Source organism: Jatropha curcas, chromosome 2 (genome assembly GCF_041381405.1).
Source record: "Jatropha curcas cultivar XTBG-Jc1 chromosome 2, XTBG_Jcur_1.0, whole genome shotgun sequence".
Taxonomy (NCBI): domain Eukaryota; kingdom Viridiplantae; phylum Streptophyta; class Magnoliopsida; order Malpighiales; family Euphorbiaceae; genus Jatropha; species Jatropha curcas.
In genome coordinates this window covers 32,607,728-32,631,080 of record NC_143152.1, presented here as the reverse complement: position 1 = coordinate 32,631,080, position 23,353 = coordinate 32,607,728, and the positions used below count along the sequence as shown (strand labels likewise).

Here is a 23,353-nt window from a genome sequence, read left to right as displayed (position 1 = left end):
ATTATTATTTTTAAATATATTGGCAAAAAAAAAAAAAAAAATACTGATGCGTTATTGTAACTATTCAAACACCGCCAAACAGGAAAGCAGAGAAGATTGTAAAATTTTGACTCGCATTCAGAGTTGGCTTAAACTTGCATTCTGAGTTAAGAGTGTAAAAAAACACGTTAATTTACAACTACTCACTGCAGGGCATAAAATAAAATAAATAATTCATCAAATAATTCAATTCAAAGTATTTTTGAGGGAGAGATTGGTGATGAAATACTTATTAATTTTAAGCAAGTATTTTCTCATTTAATAAAATAGAAAATAGCAACTTATTTAATATTTAAATAAAATTTAGATATTTATGCAAAAAATACTCGGTGATTTTGTTAGTTCAAACCTTGACACATTTCTTTTATTCTGTGTCCATTTATTTTCTTTTTATTTCTAGCCAAAAATAGAAAATAACTAAAAATAAGTATAATATCTAAACATAATTTACTTATTTATTGTTTACTGTTTTATGGTAATTTTTAATTAATGTTATACTAAATATAACTTTAGACCTTTAGGTGAAAAATAAGCTGATGATTTTGTTATTCACATATTGATTTGTTCCTTTTATATGTAATTACATACTTATATATATGGGAGAGTTTTGTCCATGACTGGTCTAAGTTTGGAGTTGTCATCTCTGAATGTAAGCTACTCTTAGTCCAATTGTCTAATGTCACCTTGGCTTAGATTAGAAGACAAGCAAATGATGTAGCTTATTTGTTGGCTAAATCAGTCCATAGTAGGGCTTGTTTTCAAACTTGAGATAGTGCTTACGCTTGTATTGCTCGTTTCTTCACTTAATAATATGAACCATAATTCAAAAGTAAAAAAAAAGGGGGGGAAAAATAAAAAGTGTCAAGAGAAAAGTAAAATCCAGTAAAACATCATGTCTTCAAAAATATTTTTCTTCGTCCTATTTGTTTGTATGATTTCCATAAGTCACCAAACTTCAGAATTCATAACCTAATCATGTGAGAAAACCTCGTTTAAAAATTTATGTATATCAATTCTAGAATCATCCAAAGCTGTTCACCTGCTGAGTTTGACAAAAAAAGCACTCGAAATTGTATTATCGAATGCAAATGATATAGTCACATCGATTCCTGAATTGCAAAACAAGGCAAAAAATCCACATACTAAAGTCGCCTTGAAAAACTGTGAAGAGCTTTATGACAATTCAATTTATCACTTGAACAAGTCAAGCAAAGCCATTGTTGTGAGGATGGGTTGACGGAATATCCAGGTACATTATTTCCGATGACTGCTGTCAACATAAAATTTCAATAGTTTAATGGTATTATCCTAGATTTTTTACGTCTCTTGGAAAAACAAAATTATTGATGTATTATTGTAAGATGTGATTTACAATAAGTAATAAATGGAAATAAATTCGTACCAGCATTGAGATTTTTTTTTTTCATTATATAGTTATGATTTATAAAACAAATCAAAATGATATCTGATTAACTTCAATTTCAACATAATCTCTTTTTTCAATCTCTAAAAGTTGTGCTATGTTTTATTAAGACTTCGATTAATTTTGAAGGAGAGAAACCTCCTTCACTGTAATAATGAAATTAAAAAAAACAAAACAATTGAAAGGCTAGTGTAAATTTTGGAAATATGATAAGTAGATTTCTAATTTCTAAATTTATTTGAAAGTAAAATGATGTCACGTCTTAATTTAATTTTACTAATTTGGATTTGCATCGGACATGGATTACAAAAAGGATGAAAGCGCTTTCTCTCAAGTGTTAAAACGGACTTTACAATCAAAAGACGAATTTAATACCTCTAATTAAAGGAAAAACATTCTCTGTCATTCTATCTCATTCGCCGGGGTACCATAACTCAATTTTACATTTAATTTAAATAAACAAATTCATTTTGTATTTAAAAAAAAAAAATTTTACCATTACAGATTTATTTATATAATTCTAAATAAGAAACTTTTAACTTAAACGATTGGGAGTTTGATAAGGATTTAAAGCAAATGAATGATACAACAAACAATTCAATCCAAAGTATTGATTGAGGGAGAAATTGATAATGAAATATTGATTATTAAAGCAAGTACTGTCTTGTTATAAAATAATAAAAAAAAATTTATGATAAGTTATACAATTAAGAGCATACCCTAATAACTTAAAAGAATTGTATTTAATCATAACCTTATTATGCTAATAATTACTATAATAAATTTATAATATCCTCCTTATAATAATTATCGTAATAATGTTTCCGTATCTCCAATAATTCATTTCTAAAATATCCTCCTTAAAATAGAAACTTATTTAACGTTTGAATTAAATTTTTGATTTTTATGCAAAAAATTACTAGATAATTTTGTTAATTCAAACCTTTACACGTTTCTTTTATTATGTGTCCATTTATTTTCTTTTTATTTCTACCCAAAAATAGAAAATAGCTACAAAAAGAATTATAATATCTAAAATTTGTTAATCGCATGCATTAGCCTGTAAAATACTTGATTAATTCTGCTAAATTTTATTTCATTTTTACTAATTCATTCCCACCATAATGTAACACATTTGAATGTGATTTTTTTTTAATAAAAAAGTTGATTTACTAATTCATTTTCAAATGTAAGCAATTTTTTTTTTTTTTGAAAAACATGTAAGTAATTATTGGTTGAGCCCTTAATTATTTGAAAGTTGGATAATTATTCATATAATTAAAACTTTAATTATTATTTAAATTTTAAATAAATCATAAGAAATATAATTCGTTTATAAATATAAATTATTCGTAATTTAAAATATAAAAAATATAAGCCAAATGTAAAAGTGATACATTTTTTACACATAAAATGTCATAAATTCTTTGGACTACTTAATTCTAAATAAAAATAAAAACTTAAGAGTCACAATATTTCTACTGCTCTAACTAGCCAAATTAGTTACTCTTTTCTAATTTTTATTTTTTCCTTCTAGAAAGTGATTAAAACACAGTAGCTGTTCATTGTATGAGATATTTAAGATTAATTTGAAAAACGAATATTAACTCTTTTTTTTTTTTTTTGGTACTGAATATAATAATCTTGATGATGAAGACATATTTCATTAAATTAACATAATATCAATTCAAATGAAAACGATTATAATTGGGTATTTAGAAAATGAAATGATTTTTTTTTATTGAATATATGTTCATGATACTCTATGAAAATGGAAAGATTTCGTAAAAACTTGAAAAATGACTTAAATCAACGTATTACAAAATTAAATGGGTGACAAGGTCGGTTAACTGTGCTTGATCTTTGAAAATGAAAATGAAAATGACTTCTCTTTTTTCGGTTCATAGTGCTAGATGTAATTAAAATTTATGAATATGAATGGAGGGGAGTAGCCTACCTATTGCCTGCCATTATATTTATTATTTTAATTTTTCTTTTTTTTTTAAAAAAAGAAAAAGACAATTTGAAGATTTACCATTTTCAGTCAAGAAAATTAGTAGAAGGAATGGTTTTTTATGGTACTGAGGGAAAAATTTCCTGTGCAATCTTTGCCTACTTGTAGGTGGAGCATCATGAGAACATGCACGTTAACATCTATAAGGTCCAAAAGCTTTCTTATTAATTCTTAAGAAAAGACTTTCCTTCCTAAAATAATAAAAAGGAAAGGAATAAAAAGTCGAAGAAGCAAGAACCCTAATTCAAGAGATAATATGTTCAGAAGGGCATCACTACTGCAGCAAGACATGTTATATTTGACTATGTAATTAAATTCAATATGACATTACGTACATAGTAGTATAAATGTTATCATTATAAATGTAATCACCCCTTTTCTTCTTCTTCTTCATCAAAGCTTCTTCAACCTTCTTTTAAACTGTCACTAGTTTGCTTTAAGTTTAGCTCAGTTAGTTCTCCTTCTTACCAAAGCTTTTTCCACATTTCTATCGCTCTTCACTTGTTAATGGCTACAACAACCTTCTTTCTACTCGTAATCATGTCCACAGTTGGATTTCACCACCTTTTTGCTAATGAAATTGAGTTATTTCTTAATAATGTTAAAGTTAGCAAAAAGGTGGTGGTTAATCCTGATAAAACTGGGGACTATTCTACTATTAGTGATGCAGTGCTTGCTGCACCTAATAACGCTCTTGTGGGGGATGGATATTTCGTTATCCATATCGTTGCTGGAGTTTACCACGAGTATATTTCCATACCCACTCACAAGAAATACTTGATGATGATTGGTGATGGTATCGGAAAAACTATCATCACCGGCAATCGGAGTAGCGGTGATGGTTGGGGTTCATCCGGTTCTGCAACTTTTGGTAATCTTATTTTTTCATTTGGCAATTCTGTCTTCTTCTCCTTTTTTTTTTTTTTTTTTCCTTCAAGGATTATCAGGATTTATTTCTGAGACAGCAATTATTCTGCCCTCGTGGATTATGAGGATTATTTTTTAAGAGACAGGATTTCCCTACGAACCCCTCAGTCCAACCATCTTGACCATCAAATTATTGATTTTCGGTAATTTTTAGATGAGGGTTCTGGGCCGTTATTTTATTTTATTATTTTTTTTACAGGAACTGGGCTGTTCTTTGAAATGCAGTTAAATAAAACTATTGGAAAATTTTCCTAAGGGGGTCTGTTTTTAAGTGGGTGTAAGTGAAAGCAAACGACTTTCTAGTTTCTACGACTTAGAGGCTCTGTCTCTCAACCTTCTTAATTTACTGCCATTGACGATCTCGTTATCTAAGGAAATCTCTGTTGATGGCTTTAGTTTCAAGAGCCATCTATCTCTTCTTTTAGTCTTTCTAATTTGCTTATAGTAGCGAGCTCACTAGCTAGTACATTGTAGCACTCTCCCCAAATCTCTGTTATGTTTTTGAGAATATAGTCTGATCAATCTTTGAAATTGTAAATGAGGGAGGAAGGCGGTGGTTGTGGGTGGTGGAGATGGATCAGAGATGGTAGGGGAGATGAACGAAGAAACTAGGTAGGGTAACAAGCTTCTTCCAATCTTTTTTTATTAAGTCAGGTCTGTTTGATTTCCGTCGAGTACACTTTCAAATGATAGAGAGCAAAAATTTTCTGCAGTACGAGACAATAAATTGCTTTGCTTCGTGAATTTCCTTGTAATTGTGATTCTCTGTTATTAATACGGTGCCGTGCTATTTAATAGAGCAGCGTCGTATTGCAAAGCGTATGAGAGTGCCGTGTCATTCAATGAAGCGGCGTCGTATTTGAGAAGCGTATGAGATTGCCGTGTCATTTAATAGAGCGGCGTCGTATTGAGTGTGTTAGTTAGTTTGTCGGAATGACCGGAGGCAGTTAGAGCTGAGCGGCCACTGTAATCGTGAAGTTGTTGTGCAATTTATCAGAATCTTCTGTGTTCTCTCTTCTTCTTCTTCGAAGTTTCTCTCTCTCTTCTTCTCGTTTCTTGATTCTTGTTCAAGTATCAATTCTTGAAATTATAAATTCGTTTTGCTCATACTAAAGTGTATAAATTTTTTGGTTGCAGCTGTGCATGGAAAAGGATTTGTTGCCATTCAGATTACGTTTCAGAACACAGCAGGACCAATTAAAAATCAGTCTGTTGCACTTAGAAATGAAGCAGATATGTCTGCTTTTTACAGGTGTAATTTTGAGGGGTATCAAGACACGTTACTTACAGATGGCAATAGGCAATTTTACAGGGAGTGTGATATCTATGGCACTATAGACTTTATATGGGGTGATGCAACAGTTGTCTTACAGAATTGTAATATTTATTTTAGATTGCCATTAGAGGGTCAGTTTAATGTCATAACTGCACAAGGAAAAACTGCATCTTCGTCAGAAACTGGAATTTCAATACAGAATTGTACTATATTGGCAGCGGATGACTTGGCTAGGAGTAGTCGCACTGTAAAAAGCTATTTCGGTAGACCGTGGAGAGAATATGCAACAACGGTTGTCATGCAATCACTTATTAGTAGCGTAATTGACCCTGCTGGATGGGCACCATGGTCAAATGATTTTGCGCTTTCTACCCTCTATTATGCTGAATATGATAACCGTGGTCCTGGATCAAATACCAACAATAGAGTTACTTGGCTCGGTTACCACATTATTAGTGCTAAAGAAGCTGTTAATTTTACTGTCAAACACTTTATCGAAGGAGATTTTTGGTTGAGTAGGACTGGAGTCCCTTATTATGGTGGTCTAATGTAAATTACGTTTGAAATTTATTGTTTTATTTGTAATAATGTGTTCAATATCAATATATTAACGAAGTTATATTATTGAATTTATTATGGTTTTATTAAATTTTCATTTAAGAATTATCAGATGAAGTCAAATTAAATCTAGAAGGCTTTTTGACTAAAAAGAAGAAGAAAGTTTAAATTAGTATTCAATGTGAAAAATAGCAAGACAAATTCTTCTCGTGAGTAAAGCTTCATTGTAGGAAAACAATGGCAATCAATAGCCATGGTTTTACCATCCCTCATTCCAAGCCTCATGTTTCCTATAACATAATTAACTAAATATAGTACCTGTTAAAAAAATAAAAACTAAATTTAGCATTATTTTCTCTTTGCTAAAACTCTGTTTCTGTCTTAATAGCCACAACTCAGGGAGGTGTTCCATAAATTCCAAGCGAAAGGCCAATCAGGCTTTTCAGACATTTCTCTCTCCCTCGAGCCGCAGCTGGCTTTTGCGTTCTAGGGAGAATTCTGTAAAAAAAAGAAAAAAAAAAAAAAACATACCAGAAATATTTAGATATATATATTAGAAAAGAAAAAAGAAATTTTAGAGAAACAAAGAAAGTGGAGTTAATTCCCATTTTTCTTTTTCCCTCCCTTTTGGTTTGATATATTGAAAAGAAAAATGGCAGACGATGCAAACAACAAGAGATTAGCCATAATTGGCATATCTTCTATTCTCCTGGTGGCTATGGTAGTTGCTGTAACTATTGGCGTTGGCTTCAGCGAAAATGGCGAAAGTGAGGATATTACAGGCAAAAGCCACAAAAGCACTGGTGAAATATCTGCTTCTATGAAAGCCATCAAATCCATTTGCCAACCTGCTGATTATAAAAAAACATGCGAAAAAAGCCTTGAAAAATCTGCAGGAAACACTACAGACCCTAAAGAACTTATCAAGGCAGCTTTCAAGATTGCACAGAAAAAAATTAGAGAAGCTGCCAAGAAATCAGCTACTTTGGAAGAGCTGGAGAAGGATCCGAGAACCCGCGATGCTCTTCAGAGTTGCAAAGAGCTAATGGACATGTCAATTAGTGAACTTCAAAACTCTTTTGACAAAGTTGCAGATTTTGATATTACCATGTTAGATGATTTTATGGCAGATTTAAGGACTTGGCTTAGTGCTGTAATCACTTATGAAGGAACTTGTTTAGATGGGTTTGAAAATACAACTTCTGATGCTGGAGAGAAAATGAAGAAGGCAATGAAGGCAGCAATAGAAATGAGTACCAATGGTCTTGATATTATTGATGGACTATCTTCTGCTCTTGCTGATTTACAAATTACAGGCGTTAATCGCCGCCTTCTTCAGGAGGATGAGGTTCTAGGCCATGATGATGTTCCCTCAAAGTTTCCTTCCTGGGTTGATGCGGGCACTCGTAGACTTCTCGCTGCACCCCCTTCCAAGATCAAACCGAATCTTACTGTCGCTAAAGATGGAAGTGGAGATTTCAAAACTATTCGCGGTGCATTGGATAGCATCCCCAAACCCAAAAAGGGTTCCACCCAGACATTTGTGTTGTATATCAAGGCAGGAGTTTACCAAGAGTATGTTGAGTTTACTAAGTCCATGGACTACTTAATGGTGATAGGAGATGGACCAGAAAAAACTCGAATTACCGGAAACAAGAATTTCGTCGATGGAGTTAACACTTACCACACCGCAACAGTTGGTATATTTATATATATGCTAATAACACTTGAATTAATTTCCATGTGTTAGCTCTTAATTATACTGAATTTGATTAATATTGATGCATGCAGTTGTTCTTGGAGACAACTTTATAGCAAAGAACATTGGATTTGAGAATAGCGCAGGCGCAATTAAACATCAAGCAGTTGCATTGAGAGTTTCTGCAGATTTTGCTGTGTTTTACAATTGCGCAATGGATGGTTATCAAGACACACTTTACACACATGCGAAGCGACAATTCTATAGAGAGTGTTCCATCTCTGGAACTATTGATTTCGTGTTTGGTGATGCACCTGTGGTGTTCCAGAATTGCAAATTCTTGGTCCGTAAGCCCTTGGAAAATCAACAATGTATTGTTACAGCACAAGGCAGGAAGCAAAGGCGACAGCCATCTGGGATTATCATTCAAAATGGAACCTTCACTGCTCATCCTGAATTGGTACCTGTAAAGAAACAGTATAAATCATACCTAGGACGCCCATGGAAACAGTTCTCAAGAACAATTATAATGGAATCTTATATTGATGATATTATTGAACCAGAAGGATGGTTACCTTGGTTCGGTACTTTTGGACTCAAGACTTGTTGGTACACCGAATTTAATAACTACGGTCCTGGTTCAGACAAGAAAGCTCGTGTCAAATGGAATGGGATCAAGACTATTGATCGCCAACACGCCCTGGATTTTACACCAGGGAGGTTTCTCCGTGGCGATACCTGGATTAAGCCTACTGGAATACCTTACTCACCCTTCTTGACAAGACCTTGAAGGAGATTCTCCTTTTTTTTTTTTTAATTTTTTTTTTTTTTTTTTTTAAAATTTAAATTTTTTCCCTTAGTCTGTCTATATCTGTGAGTTGTACTGGCAATTGACGACTAGAATTTTTCACATTACTGAAACCCGGAAAAACCCGTAAAGATTATGTTTTTCTGTTCTTTGATTGTTAGTGAACAGCATTTTCCATACTTCCATATAGAATCATCTATATATTTTTGTCTATATGGTAATTGTATTATTTTGTATTAATAAACTGTATTTTTGTGGTTTAACATTTTAATTTTTGCACTATTCCTGTGTGTTTATATATTCTCAAATTAGTTATTGGCCATGGATCTTTATATTATCAACAATTATAGCATATATAATGTTAATTTCCATCCTTGAGCAATTCATTCCCAATAAATATGAAAATGTGTAAATATGTAATATGCTTAATGATTTAATTTATTGCATCTCTCTATTTTTTTTTTCAAACTTTGTGATTGAAAATTACATAAATGAAAAATATATTTAACGCAATTCGGATCTGACATGATTTTCATTGTAATAGGTTGAAATGTTCAATTGTCTCGTGTATATAGTGAGCAAAATCTGCCACATTAAATCTATTGAGAAACTTATGAATATTTCAACCCAACACAGTGAAAATTGTCGCAGACCTAAATTGGCGCTGTCCGATAGCAGTACTCTCACTAATGGATCAAACCAATGAAATTAATAATCTTTATTGAAATAATGATATTTTTGACTATACACTTGGATAAAAAAAAAAATCGAAATAGTTTTTAGAAAATTTTTAGTTTCAATTGTTTGATTACCATATACCCAGTTTAGGAAAGTTTTTTTCCTTACTAATTTTTATTAAAACGCCCTGCATTTTCTGTAAATAATGTTAATAATTAAAATGCAGTAATAGAATTAGAAATTTCGGAAAAAAAAATGATGGGCTTTCTCCGTTTTTAGAATAAAACTGATGAGCCATTGGGCCTTTAAGGGAAAAAAAAGGTTAAAGAGAGATTATTATGATTATTACATTAATAAACACTCTTCAACAAAATGCAAAAAGAAAGAAAAGCACTTTTCTTTTTTTTTTTTTTTTTTAATTAGAAAGCACTCGTTTTTAGACAAAAAAAAAAAAAAAAAAAAAAAAAAAAATGCCCCACGCGATGATTCGGACTTGTTTCATCGAAGCTCCCAAATTTTGAACCAAAACCCTTGTGCTTCACCTCTTCTCTCCTCGTCTCTAACCATGGCCCCCTCGTCGTCTTCAGTCTCTTCCCACACATTCGATTCTTCCTCATCGTCGGACTTATCCTCCCCTCGTCACCGTCGCCGCCACCGTAACTGCAGAGATAGGGAGGCTCTTAAGATCCGGAAGAAGAGTAATAAGTCCCGCAGCAAACGACGCCGTAAACACCACCACCGCTTGTCAGATTCCTCTGATTCTTACTCCTCCAGGTTCCTCCTAGCAAACTCAAAATCTCTGAGCTTTCTCTCTAGCATGTTTTATTTACCGTTGCAATGTTTTATCAATTAAATGCATGTAAATTATGGATTTGGAGATTTTAGTTAGATGGAAAATCCTAGTTAATTTGATTCCACTTTACTCTGATTTATTTTATTTTATTTTTCCATACTTACAATTTATATACAATCCTATGTGTTAAAGGAATGGTTATCTGCCTCCCATAGACTTCGCACTGAAAATTTTTCTATTAATAATACAATCTTATTAGCGGGACTGCATATGTGGGTATCAATCTTTGATCTAAAGATGCTATTGGAGGAAAAATGGAGCTTCCTATGGCCTGGATTTTCTGAAAATTACAGGTTTAATTGAATATCCTTTAGTTTTGCTAGAATTTGGTTTTACATGGAATCTGGCATAGAGGCTTATATTATATAGCAGACAGTGTCATTAATATGCAGAAATTGTTATTATGCATAAATACGTATGAGGCTTACATCTCTTGTATGCGTTACAGTTCATCGGACAGTGAGCATCAAACATCTAATCCTTCAAAGAGGCACAAGAAAAATGACAGAACAAAAAAGGTAGTTATTCAATACTAGTTCTCTAACTTCTCATGCTTGCATTCCCTATTTGTTTATTACTAGTAGTTGCTTATCATGTATAATTTGTTCTCTAGAGCAAGGAAAAGGGGCGAAGCAAGAGTCATCACCATAAACGCCAGAAGCACAAAGTTAAAGAGGTAGGCCGCTGTTATTCATATAGCTTTATTTTCACAAGATTGTTAGATTAAAATAACTCTTTTAGGGGGAAAACTTTCAATGTTTCAATACATGCATGCCTCAAAGAGTAAACAATTAAAAACCTGTTCTTGTCATATGAAATGACTTTTTTTTTTGGGTCTATTTGTCCCTCTTTTTACCTGCTTTAGAAGGTTCATTTGTTTTAGGGCTAATATAGGAAGCACAAACTAAAACAAAAAATAACAATCAAATTGAGGAAATGTGAATGGTGATGGCATCACAAATAGGACAATTACCACGACGTTTACCAGCAATCCACTCTGTCATGCCTGGATAATCACCTTCGAGATTACCTGGTTCTACCTGAACGAAGCAATTAAATTGCATTTTCATATTCAAATTGCTCTCTTTGATGTTGAAAGTTGAAATCTTTTAAGGTTAACAAAGATCAAAGAGACGGTGATTTAAGTAACAGCAATCTGAATAGATACAGCTTAAATTTTTTAGTAGCCTAAGCAATACAATCCAGAGCTATACACATCTGATTCTTTAGTTAATTCTCTTGTAAGTATCTGGCTGTACATAAAATACCAATTTCAGAGATGGTGATACAAAATTCTATCCCTTTCAGCTACATAAAAAATGTATCAGAAAAATTTTGGATATGCAATGGTGGATTTGGGGTTGAGAGAGAAGTTGGGGCATTTATGTTATTTGTGGTCAATACTTCTGGAGAACCTTATGCTAGGTAACAAAAAGAATTCTCAAAACAAAAGGTAAACTGGCTTGCTTTTGTTAGTCCCAAGATTGTTTTATCCTACAGTTGATAATCAAAGATTCTAATCCAATGGGTTTTAATATAAAGTTTTAACTGTTTATTCTTTATAGCACATCCATGTTTTGAAACATTGAAGTCAATCCCCTTTTATAGTCCTTCTATCTTAAAATAATCAATTTCATGTGCTATTTCGCACTTCATCATATTGGTTTGATAAATTGTACATATCTGAGGTACTTATAATACATTCTGCCTATTTTATGGTTGGCTCTTTGAAAATTGGAGCTGGGGTCTGTGACATAGTGCTGGATGGTTGCTTGGTTGACTTGCCTGGTTTTTATTTCTGGCTTGGGTATGTCTTGGCAATCGGAGCTTTATATAGAAGCAGCAGGATGAACGAAGTAGTAGTCCTGTACAGCTCTCCAAGGTATATATATTCTGTTAATAAGTTTCTGCTCGCTTTTACCTTTCAATGACCTTTACTGTTTGACTTCTCACAGTTCTTAGGGCGCGAAAAGGATGATGGTGTTCGCCGTAGTGCAGTTTCTGGAAAAAAGGTGAGGATATTCTTTTTCGGCCCTGTATTATTTGTTGAATTTCCTTTGACAGATGTTATAGGTACTTGTGAGCAGCAGTTCTTCAGTCTGAAATTTTTTGAACTTGTAGATCTTACTGAAACTGGAGAAGTCAAAGGAGGATAAGGAGGCAGAAAATAAGAGAAATGAATTGCTGAAATTCTTGAATGCCAGTTTTGATTGATCATTTGATTTATGGCTGCTGTGAGACAACAGATGAATTAACTTTTTATGTGAAAGGTTGAAATTTTTGTCGCTAGACAACAGGAGCAAAGTTGTCCAGCAGCAGATTCCTATTACGAGGGTTTCTCTAATGGAAACATTATTAAATTGGAGTCCTAAGCAGAACGTTTACCATGAGAATTAGAAAACTTTTGGACATTGGTTGGTTTGGGTTGTATCAAGTTGGTGCCTGTGTAAACATTTCATTTGATAAAATTCATGGCTTATATTATATAAATTGCTATGGTCATGCAACGTAAGCTTGAAAACTTCAATTTTTATGATTAGCAAGTGATGGCATCCACTGGAACTAAAAAGCAGGAACACCATTTTTATTTTATGCCCTGCAGTGAGTAGTTGTAAATTAATGTGTGTTTTTTACACTCTTAACTCAGAATGCAAGTTTAAGCCAACTCTGAATGCGAGTTCAAAATTTTACAATCTTCTCTGCTTTCCTGTTTGGCGGTGTTTGAATAGTTACAATAATGCATCAGTATTTTTTTTTTTTTTTTTTGCCAATATATTTAAAAATAATAATATGGTATGGGAAAATTGATTAAATTTAATAGTCATCAGCGATAATGTACTTGGATATTGAGGTTGATTAGATATCATTTTGATTTGTTTTATGAATCATAACTATATAATGAAAAATAAAAATATCAGCGCCGGTACGGATTTATTTCCATTTATTACTTATTGTAAATCACATCTTACAATAATGCATCAATAATTTTGTTTTTGCAAGAGATATAAAAAATGTAGTATAATAGCATTAAACTGTTGAAATTTTGTGTTAATTGCAGTCATCGGAGATGATGTACCTGGATATTCCGTCAACGCATCCTCACAATGTACTGCATTAGATACATCACCAGTAACCCATGCAATTAAATCGTAGTAAGCTTTATCTTCAATGGCTTTCCTTGACTCATTCAAGTGATAAACCGAGTTGTCATAAAGCTCTTCACAGTATTTCAAGGCGAGTTTAGTATGTGGATTTGTTGCCTTGTTTTGCAATTCAGGAATCGATGTGAGTACACCATTTCCATATGATAATGTAATTTCGAGTGCTTCTTCTGTCAAACTTAGCAGATTGACAGCTTTCGACGATCCTAAAATTGATATACATAAATCTTTAAATGGAGTTTTCTCACATGATTGGGTTATGAATTGTGAGGCTTGATGACTTATGGAAATCATACAAAAAAATAGGACGAAGAAAAACATTTTTGAAGACATGATATTTCAATGGATTTTTTTTTCTCTTGACACTTTTTTATTTTTTCCATTGTATATATAAGTATGTAACTATATATAAAAGGAACAAATCAATATGTGAATGAATAAAATCAGCTAGTGTATATCGTTACTATTAAAATTGAAATCATATATTACCATAAAAGTGTATAACGTTAATTAAAATTTACCATAAACAGGAAAACATTAAATAAGTTACCATTAAAATTGAAATTAGGTTTAGATATTATACGTATTTTTAGGTATTTTCTATTTTTGGGTAGAAATAAAAAGAAAATAAATGGACACAGTATAAAAGATATGTGTCAAGGTTTGAACTAACAAAATTACCGAGTACTTTTTTGCTTAAATATCTAAATTTTTATTTAAACATTAAATAAGTTGCTATTTTTAGAAATGAATTATTGGAGATACAAAAGAGTTACTACGACATCTATTTTAAAGAGGATATTTTAAATTATTGCTGTAATTATTTGTATGATAAAATATATGCAGTTTCAATTAGTAATGGGAAACTACTTGCTTAAAATTAATAAATATTTCAACTACGACTTGTGGCTCAGTTGGCAATGCAGGTTAGACATATAGGAAGAGTTTTTATGTTTGATCCCCATTAAAAACGTCTATAGGGAAGGGCCGAAAACCTTAATTATCAAAAAATAAGCGTATTTTATTACCAATCTCTCGCTCAAAAATATTTTGGATTGAATTGTTTGATGAATTATTTATCTTCTTCAAATCCTTATCAAATTCCCAATTGTTTAAACTAAAAACGTTTTTTTTTTTTTTTTTTTTTTTTTGACATTGAAATATTGTTCATATATTATTAAGAGAAGAAACGAGCAATACAAGCGGGAATAATATCCCAAGTTCGAAAACAAGCCCACTAGGAACTGATTTAGCCAAAACATGAGCTATATCATTTGCTTGTCTTCTAATCCAAGCCAACGTGACATTAGGCATTTGGACTAAGAGGAACTTACATTCAGAGATAACAACTCCAAACTCAGATAAGTCTTGGACAGAACTCCTCATAGCATAGTAAACTTGCAAGCAATCAGTTTCAATCTGAAACGGCAAACTAGAGTAGTCCGACAGCAACCAGGACAAAACATGTCTTAGCGCTTGAGCTTCTGAGAAGAACAACCCTGTAATGATGATGCTGCTGCTGATACAAATCTGCCATGACAGTTTGAAATTACGGCACCAAAAGCTCCATGGCCAACAGAGGGGAGGAGTACTGCATCAAAATTTATTTTAAAGGTGCCAGCAGGTGACGGGAGCCATAGATTACCTGCAAAAACACCTATACCTGAATCAGATGACTGCAGCTGGGCTTTCTTCCAAGAGGCTAGCATGCTTCTAGCTCGAGTAATCACATGATAAGGTCCTTCTGCTACTTGGTTCCATTTCACCTCATTACGGCTCAACCAAACACTCCAAAGTCCCATAAGAAAACTCTCAAAGAACTCAATCTCCCACACCTTGTGGAAATGTTCCAACATCTGTATGAAAGTTGGAAAAATTCCAATATTGAGTTGAACACCAAAAAACTGCCAACAAAAGCTTGCTCTTGGACACTCAACAAGGGCATGGGCTAATGTTTCAGCAGCACCACAGTAATCACATCCTATATCAAGCTCCAATCCCCTTCTCTCCAGAGTTGCTTTAACTGGCAGAATGTCTCTACAACACCTCCAGAGGAAATGCCTCACTTTCATCGGAACTTTCAGTGACCAAAGAGCTTTCCAAAAACCTGACCTCCAAACCTCTTCAGGTTGCACATAATGAGATGCTATTAACCTGTATCCGGATTTCACGGAATATATCCCCGAGTCTGTCCAATGCCATATACGGATGTCGTCCTGAACGGTTGTAGCTAAAGGAATAGAGGTAATGGCTTCAGCAATTGAAGGGTTGAAAAGACCATTTATCAGTGGCAAATTCCAAGCACGATCCCCTTGTGCCAAGATAAGATCTGAAACCCTTATATGTTCAAAACCAGGAAGGATAGGCAAGTTAACCCGAAACTGATTATCCCTCAGTAGCCACGGTTCAGTCCAGACATTAACTGATTGGCCATCTCCAATGTAGAGTGGTATTTTTTTTAAAATACAAAATGAATTTGTGCATTTAAATTGAATGTAAAATTGGGTTATGTAACACTTGTGTAACGCAACAACCTTCTTTTTGTTGCCTTTTAAAATATTTCAGAACGGGACTAATTGTAGTTCATAAATTCAGAACAAGGGAACAAAAAAAGCCCAACAAAGCACAACAACCCAGGCCCAAAAAATAAAGCCCATCCAAACTATCCGATACTGACCTGTGATAAGTCCCGCAGCAAACGACGCCGTAAACACCACCACCGCTTGTCAGATTCCTCTGATTCTTACTCCTCCAGGTTCCTCCTAGCAAACTCAAAATCTCTGAGCTTTCTCTCTAGCATGTTTTATTTACCGTTGCAATGTTTTATCAATTAAATGCATGTAAATTATGGATTTGGAGATTTTAGTTAGATGGAAAATCCTAGTTAATTTGATTCCACTTTACTCTGATTTATTTTATTTTATTTTTCCATACTTACAATTTATATACAATCCTATGTGTTAAAGGAATGGTTATCTGCCTCCCATAGACTTCGCACTGAAAATTTTTCTATTAATAATACAATCTTATTAGCGGGACTGCATATGTGGGTATCAATCTTTGATCTAAAGATGCTATTGGAGGAAAAATGGAGCTTCCTATGGCCTGGATTTTCTAAAAATTACAGGCTTAATTGAATATCCTTTAGTTTTTGCTAGAATTTGGTTTTACATGGAATCTGGCATAGAGGCTTATATTATATAGCAGACAGTGTCATTAATATGCGGAAATTGTTATTATGCATAAATACGTATGAGGCTTACATCTCTTGTATGCGTTACAGTTCATCGGACAGTGAGCATCAAACATCTAATCCTTCAAAGAGGCACAAGAAAAATGACAGAACAAAGAAGGTAGTTATTCAATACTAGTTCTCTAACTTCTCATGCTCGCATTCCCTACTTGTTTATTACTAGTAGTTGCTTATCATGTATAATTTGTTCTCTAGAGCAAGGAAAAGGGACGAAGCAAGAGTCATCACCATAAACGCCAGAAGCACAAAGTTAAAGAGGTAGGCCGCTGTTATTCATATAGCTTTATTTTCACAAGATTGTTAGATTAAAATAACTCTTTTAGGGGGAAAACTTTCAATGTTTCAATACATGCATGCCTCAAAGAGTAAACAATTAAAAACCTGCTCTTGTCATATGAAATGACTTTTTTTTTTCGGTCTATTTGTCCCTCTTTTTACCTGCTTTAGAAGGTTCATTTGTTTTAGGGCTAATATAGGAAGCACAAACTAAAACAAAAAAATAACAATCAAATTGAGGAAATGTGAATGGTGATGGCATCACAAATAGGACAATTACCACGACGTTTACCAGCAATCCACTCTATCATGCCTAGATAATCACCTTCGAGATTACCCGGTTCTACGTAAAGGGCGAAGAGCGTTATCCGTTACTGACCTATGAGGTAAGGGCAGTATCGTCACTTCGGTGATTCAGATTCGTCTGTATAGTCGGTTGTTTGAGGAGTCATCGAATCATATTAGGGTTTAAAAGAGTATTTGAGACTTGAGAGGCGGAAAGTTCTCCCGTCACTGGTGGCGGCTCGGAGGCGAAATCGGTAGAGGAATATTGGATTTTAGCTGTGCGTATAGCGAAGAAGCCTTTCTGCTTGAGTCTTCTCCTTGTTTCTATCTTCATGGAGATGAACTCCAATGATATTGGATTACATTTGTCTTTCTTGTTAAATCTGAACTCTGTATTTTCATAAAATGGAGGTGGACTATTGTGAACCCTCCCCCGAAGGCAAAATTATGCTTGAATGAGGTATGCTCACGTGTGTGTTTTATGAAGTCGCCACCTAATTTATTTTTATAAGGGAAAACTAAGAAAGAACCCTAAATGACTCCAATTTTAATTAACCCAAGTCTAGATTAATTACCCCAAAGTTTAAGGCACAATCTACGAACCCGAGGTGGATCCCGAGACTATGTCATGCTGATTAACTAACTTAAGTGTAAATGCCTTGCAAGATAAATTGATACAATTGGACCAGTAAAGTGTTTTGGTGATTTCGACTTGCCGCTCGGGGTTGAATCCCGAATGTGCCTACGTACTCTCGTTTGAATGAGAGATCAAAGCCGACGTAGTTTGATAAAGCCTATTCAAAGGCATTTTGAAGGGGTATGCTTCATGCATGAGTGTGTGCATGCTTCGTGCATTTTTTTTTAGGCATTTTTGCCAAAGTTTGATTGATTTGTTGTTTGAGGCATTTGTTGCCAAAAGGTGTTTGATTGGGCAATTTATTGCCAAAAAAATGATGTTTGGGCTATTTGTCGGCACAATGGTTGACTAAGATATTTGTGCCAAAAGATGATATGTAATTTAGGCAATTTATTGCCAAAGAAAAAAGTGATATTTGGGTGATTTGTCGCCAAAAAAAATTGATTGATTAGTTGAGGCAATTTATTACCAAAACGTCGATTCAAGCAATTTGTCGCTAAAAAGTGGTTATTTGAGTTATAGGCAATTTGTTGCCAAAAGCGATTGATTAAACCGTAGGCAATTTGTTGCCAAAACGTGATTGATTAAACTGTAGGCAATTTGTTGCCAAAAACGTGATTGATTAAGGCTTTTAGCCACAATTATTGATTAATTGGACTTTTAGCCGAACTGTTCGAAATAAAGGCAATTACACCGTAGTTATTAATTAACTAGGCACTTTAGCCAATATGTTCGGAGTTAAGCATTAATACTACGATTATTGATTAACCGGGCATTTTAGCCTAAACTTATTTACTTAAGGCAGTTTGCTACCAAAATGACGATGGTGTGAATGCAGTTATTTAATTATTTAATTAGAATTTAGAGTAGAAGAGAATATGCACAAAATGCTGAAATTAAATGGGCAGAGTTTCGTTATTGCCTGAGTTAATCGGCGGCCGCTTCTTAGCTTCAGTTTGAAAATTCCAGATTAAGCTCCTCGTTTGGGGAATATTAATTAAAATCAATTCAATTAAGTGACCAAATATCACAACAGCAAAGTAATAAAAGCCTGAATTAAATGCAGAAAAGCAGTAGAAGAACCGCAAGGAGCGTAGGAGAGAAGAGAGCGTCCGTCAGCACAGACCGAGTGAGTAAAACTGTCAATTCGGGGCTGTATTTATAGGGAAAAATAAGGCTGGAGGGCGGCTGCTGCCACCGTGGACGGCAGTTACTACCACCCTATCCTGTCTACTCGCTAGTTTTTCGTTCCAAAGGCTTTTTCGGAAGTTCCGTACCTCCAAAAAAATATTCCGGGATCAGTTCCGCGATCCTCGTAATTTTCCGTACGTTTCAAGTACCATATTGGCATACTTTCGGTGAACTTTCCGAATGGCCTCCGGTCCGCCCGGACTGTTTGCAGTCCGGGGAAACAGGCTTTTTGAGCCTCAAAATTTGAGTATTCACAGTTGCCCCCTACCGGCAACTATAAAAATGATTTATGAGAGTCGGTGGTTGTCTGAAAAAATAAATTTTGAAGGCGAAAATTGGATGCGTCCAGAAGACCCGCCTTTTGGCTATTTTCCTTATAACTAACTGAAGTTTCACTTTTACATTCATTTTTAACTTTCAAACTCAAAGATTTCTCTCAAATCCTTTCAACTTCCTCATCATTTTCTTCAATGGCTTCTTAGGGTCACAGCAGCGACGAGGATTTTCTGGAGTCTTTGGGAATTTCTCTAGGCACCGATCTTACAGCGGACGCAGACACCCACGCTTCCGTGATTGGTATCTATGCCCGGGTAAGTTTACTTTTCTCTTTTATTTTTTTTTTTATTATTATTATTATTATTATTTTATTTATTTTTTTGATTATCTTTCTGCATTTTACTGTTTTATTAGTATGCATGCTATGGTAGAACTAAGATATTATCCTTAGTAAGGAATCAAGGAATAACTCTTAGATTGTTTTACCTCTTAGGACCCCTATATTAAATTGGATGTGGGCGAGATCTCCGTGGCCGAAATTCCGGTCGAGATATTCAACCACGACAACCCAGTTGGAGCGATTATTAGCCCGTCCCATCTGGACTACCTGAGGAATTTTGACGTGGGTCGGAGCAACCACATAGAATTACTGGGTGCTTTGGCCGAGAGATGGTGGGACACCACCAATACCTTCCACTTTTCTTGGGGCGAGTTCACAATGACCCCCACAGACTTCTCTGTGATCTCCGGGATCCCCTTTGGCATTCGGGCGATCGAGTTATATAATGACTGGAGGACAGAGATCTCCCCGGACCGGATGGTGGAGCTGATCGGGATAGACCTGCCTCGGATTGTCGGGTCAAGTTCTTCCACACCAGTTTTGAGTGTTTCCAGACGTTGGCTGTCCCTCCAAGCCCCTGATATATATGCTAGATTCAGACAGGGAGACCTGACGGCTACCCAGGTGGCCAGATTCACATTGCTGCTACTTTTTGCTTCGACCTTCTGGTCTAACAGGAAGGAAAAATTCAACCCTTCCATTTTGAAAAGCTTGGAAGATCTGGCCCACCTTCAGGAGTATGACTGGGCCGGGGCTATTTTGAGCCGCATGTATGACGACATGTGCGATCTGAGCCGGCACCACTGTAAAGTCAGTAGGACTTACTACTTTTGGGAGGTAATGTAAAGAACATTCCCCTTTTTGTGTCTTTCTGTTTGTTATTCTTGATTTTTTCATCGCTGATTCTTGTTTCTTTTTTACAGACTTGGGCATTCGAGTACTTCCCATATACTCGCCCGGAGCTCATTCGTGCTGATCTTGGACTGGGACTGGTGCCTTTGGCTTGGAGGTGGTACCGATCAAACCTTCATACCATTCAGCGGCAAAAATCGCTGAGGGATCTAAGGACCTTTTTTTATACTTGCACTCTGGTGCAGGTAAGTGCTTAGTAATTCTTAAATATGTTAAATAAAAAGGATTTATTAACACATTTGCATCTTTCATAGGTTGAGTTGGGGGCGATGACTACCCGTCTACAGAGTTGGATTCAGGCCGATTCCCACTTCCAGCGATCGGATGCCTTGTCTCGGCGGAGAGTTGTCCTGTCGCACCCCGTCTTGAGACGATATTACTTGGGCGAGAGAGTAGACCTTCAGATAAGAGGCTGCCGTTCTGTCCCTTATCCCCCTCCCGAGGACATGCGAGCGGGCAAGCAGATGACGCTCACCGATGCTCATACTGAGGGTGTTCCACATATGGAGTTCAACCTGGAGGGAGATTATGAAGAGTTCTGCAGAATCTCTTTGATGCAGCCAATTGGATTTCGGCTCGACAGTGTTCAGAGATCGGCACCTTCCCAGCCCCTTAACACCAATTCTTCTCGGGCTTCGGGTCCCTCAACTAGGACTCCAAGGAGGAGGCCTCCGACCGATCCTTCTTCTTCCACTCCGGTTGAGGGTCCATCTCAGGCTGGGCCTAGCCGTTCGACAGGTCCTTCCAGGGCTCCCCGTGCCATCACAGATGCTACTGGGCCTCTTCACCCAGATCTGGCCAACTTACGTCTTCCGTACAACATCTCTTATCATAACCCGGACGGTACCTTAGCTTTTCGGGAGGTTTCCCTGGCTAATGTGAATCATTGGAATCTCCCTTCCGACTCCATTAATGAGGTAATGGCTGATAAATCTTTCACAAAAAGGATTCGTAAAAGATTAATATTGACTTGTGTTTCCTGCATAATTTTCCAGGTTCCTGACGGCTTGGTTAGTCAGATGATGGAGTTGATTCTCGGGATGGAGCAGGAGCTTTCTTCGGCCTGGACTTTGAGGGCCTTTGATGATCAGAGGAGGAGGAGACCCCATCGTTGATGCCGTTGTTGCCAGATTTTTCTCCCGTTGTTGTTTGTACTTTTTCCTTGCCTGTATTTCTGTACTGTACTTTGACTGTATCTACACTTGGTTAGTACTGAAAATTTTATATGTATGCATGATTATCCACTTTGATTTGTAAAAAAAACGGGATTTTTTTTTTCAAATTTTTTTTCAATTTCAATTTTCAATTTTTTCAATTTCTGATCCTTTTTTTTCTGATTTTTTCCTTTATTTTTCCTATTTTTTTCTTGAATATTATTTTTTATACTTTAATCAAAAAATGCTCGAGAAACTACAGAAAAATGTTTAAAAAAAATAGCAGGATGAGCAGCAGCCGGAGCTACCAAGGGGGGCAGCAAGCGCCTCCTACGGCGGGAGCAGGTGCCTTCAGCGGCGGGAGCAGCCTCCTCCGACGGCGGGCGTAGCCGCCTCCGATGGCGGGAGGAGCCGCCTCCGACGGCTGGAGCAGGTGCCTTCAGCGGCGGGAGCAGCCGCCTCCGAGCGCGTTTTTCTATAAAAACGCCGTCTTTCCAGACTCCACTCATTCCCTCTCGAAATTTGAGCCAAAAAAGCAGTTTTCTCTAGGAAATCAATCAGTTTCTTCTTCTTCTTTTTTCCAAAAATGAATCCCTTTTATAATCACAGCATGTATAATTGGACTAAGAGTCTCTCCAAGGTAGAAAAGATCAATTTGGGGAGGTACAGTCTATCTCCTATTGCTACCCTTAGGGGAGTAGTTATAGACTGGGATTTTTTACAGGCCTGCATCAGATTTTGGGACCCGGAGGCCCACGTTTTTCGATTCGGTGCTATGATGGAGGAAATGTGTCCTCTCTTTGAGGAATTCTGCATAATTATAGGATGCGATCCCAATGCCCCTTTGGTTAGACATGAGGTCAAAATTGGGTATATGCGGTCGTTTGAAAAGCTATTCCAGTTCAGCCGGCCACAGGCTAGGGCCATGGTTGTGGATGACCAGAAGGCAATTCTGCTACCACTGATTGATGAATTTTCAGAGACTCGACCAGATGACCCAGACTGGATGAGGCTGAGGATGCGGGCTTTTGTTTTCTGCTTATTGGCGGGTTTCTTGTTTAATAAGGACCCAGGCTTTGGAGATTTACGACTCTGTCCGATGATTCGTCAGATGGAGGACATGGGCTGCATCGGCGGTATTGTGCTAGCCGATACTATCCGAAGTCTTGACAGAGCCGCCTTGGGTTTTGACAATTGGACTGTCTCTCCGATCATTCTCCAGGTATTTTCCCTTCTCCTTTTCCTTATTGTCTCTTCTTTCTTTTGGTTCATTCCTTCGTAATAGAAAGGATCTATACTCTGGTTTGGTTAAAGGACCACCTCCAAGTGGTTGCTGCTCCTACTTTCTTGCCTTATAACCCCTCTCAGTATCGTATGCGGAGGATCCTGATCACTCATCCGTCTATTGATGCATGGACCTCATGGCTGATTGAGTTGGGTCCAAATGAGGTACTATGGTACATTTCCTGGTATGACATCACCTGCTTTATCCAGGTTAGCTTCCGCCATACCCGAGTTTACCTTCTAGGCCTTACACATTGCACGTGGTACTGCGCTTCGCGCGTTTTAAGGCAGATGGGGATAGACCAGACT

The 23,353-nt window shown here is 35.8% G+C and overlaps 4 protein-coding genes and 1 long non-coding RNA gene across 6 annotated transcripts; 4 read left to right on the top strand and 1 right to left on the bottom strand.

The window, feature by feature from the left end:
* The first annotated feature begins 3,887 nt into the window (after nt 1–3,887).
* Nucleotides 3,888–6,312, top strand: LOC149498658 (putative pectinesterase/pectinesterase inhibitor 20). The gene is made up of 2 exons (XM_089717442.1): nt 3,888–4,347; nt 5,541–6,312. Exons 1-2 carry the CDS (start codon nt 3,984–3,986, stop codon nt 6,230–6,232), a joined length of 1,056 nt encoding a protein of 351 aa, XP_089573568.1. The 5' UTR covers nt 3,888–3,983; the 3' UTR covers nt 6,233–6,312.
* A 327-nt stretch (nt 6,313–6,639) lies between these two features.
* On the top strand, nt 6,640–9,009 carry LOC149498657 (putative pectinesterase/pectinesterase inhibitor 21). The gene is made up of 2 exons (XM_089717459.1): nt 6,640–7,937; nt 8,029–9,009. The coding sequence occupies exons 1-2, from the start codon at nt 6,890–6,892 to the stop codon at nt 8,724–8,726; spliced, it is 1,746 nt and encodes a 581-aa protein (XP_089573585.1). The 5' UTR covers nt 6,640–6,889; the 3' UTR covers nt 8,727–9,009.
* Nucleotides 9,010–9,876: 867 nt separating this feature from the next.
* Nucleotides 9,877–12,765, top strand: LOC149498656 (uncharacterized). Of its 2 annotated transcripts, none has more exons than XM_089718502.1 (6): nt 9,877–10,196; nt 10,724–10,793; nt 10,889–10,951; nt 12,113–12,157; nt 12,231–12,287; nt 12,397–12,765. In XM_089718502.1, the coding sequence occupies exons 1-6, from the start codon at nt 9,988–9,990 to the stop codon at nt 12,487–12,489; spliced, it is 537 nt and encodes a 178-aa protein (XP_089574628.1). In that variant the 5' UTR covers nt 9,877–9,987; the 3' UTR covers nt 12,490–12,765. The 2 variants fall into 2 exon arrangements, 1 of the variants encoding a protein (XP_089574628.1); XR_016319772.1 differs by having other exon boundaries at nt 9,879–10,196; nt 12,034–12,157; nt 12,397–12,479.
* Nucleotides 12,766–14,905: 2,140 nt separating this feature from the next.
* On the bottom strand, nt 14,906–15,870 carry LOC149498655 (uncharacterized). Its single transcript, XM_089717362.1, has 2 exons — nt 15,860–15,870; nt 14,906–15,773 (listed from the first exon to the last, which is right to left on the bottom strand). The coding sequence occupies exons 1-2, from the start codon at nt 15,868–15,870 to the stop codon at nt 14,906–14,908; spliced, it is 879 nt and encodes a 292-aa protein (XP_089573488.1).
* Nucleotides 15,871–16,110: 240 nt separating this feature from the next.
* LOC149498654 (uncharacterized) lies at nt 16,111–17,304 on the top strand. The gene is made up of 3 exons (XR_016319709.1): nt 16,111–16,191; nt 16,720–16,789; nt 16,885–17,304. It is a non-coding gene; the product is annotated as an uncharacterized LOC149498654 (long non-coding RNA).
* Nucleotides 17,305–23,353: the final 6,049 nt, after the last annotated feature.

What these genes read in the sequence shown, in the direction of transcription:
- LOC149498658 (XM_089717442.1), top strand. Translation starts at nt 3,984, where the DNA reads ATGGCTACAACAACCTTCTTTCTACTCGTAATCATGTCCACAGTTGGA. An exon ending in ATCCGGTTCTGCAACTTTTG is followed by an intron (nt 4,348 to 5,540) that starts GTAATCTTATTT and finishes TTTTGGTTGCAG; the next exon opens with CTGTGCATGGAAAAGGATTT.
- LOC149498657 (XM_089717459.1), top strand. Translation starts at nt 6,890, where the DNA reads ATGGCAGACGATGCAAACAACAAGAGATTAGCCATAATTGGCATATCT. An exon ending in TTACCACACCGCAACAGTTG is followed by an intron (nt 7,938 to 8,028) that starts GTATATTTATAT and finishes TGATGCATGCAG; the next exon opens with TTGTTCTTGGAGACAACTTT.
- LOC149498656 (XM_089718502.1), top strand. Translation starts at nt 9,988, where the DNA reads ATGGCCCCCTCGTCGTCTTCAGTCTCTTCCCACACATTCGATTCTTCC. An exon ending in AGAAGCACAAAGTTAAAGAG is followed by an intron (nt 10,952 to 12,112) that starts GTAGGCCGCTGT and finishes AGCTTTATATAG; the next exon opens with AAGCAGCAGGATGAACGAAG. An exon ending in GTCCTGTACAGCTCTCCAAG is followed by an intron (nt 12,158 to 12,230) that starts GTATATATATTC and finishes GACTTCTCACAG; the next exon opens with TTCTTAGGGCGCGAAAAGGA.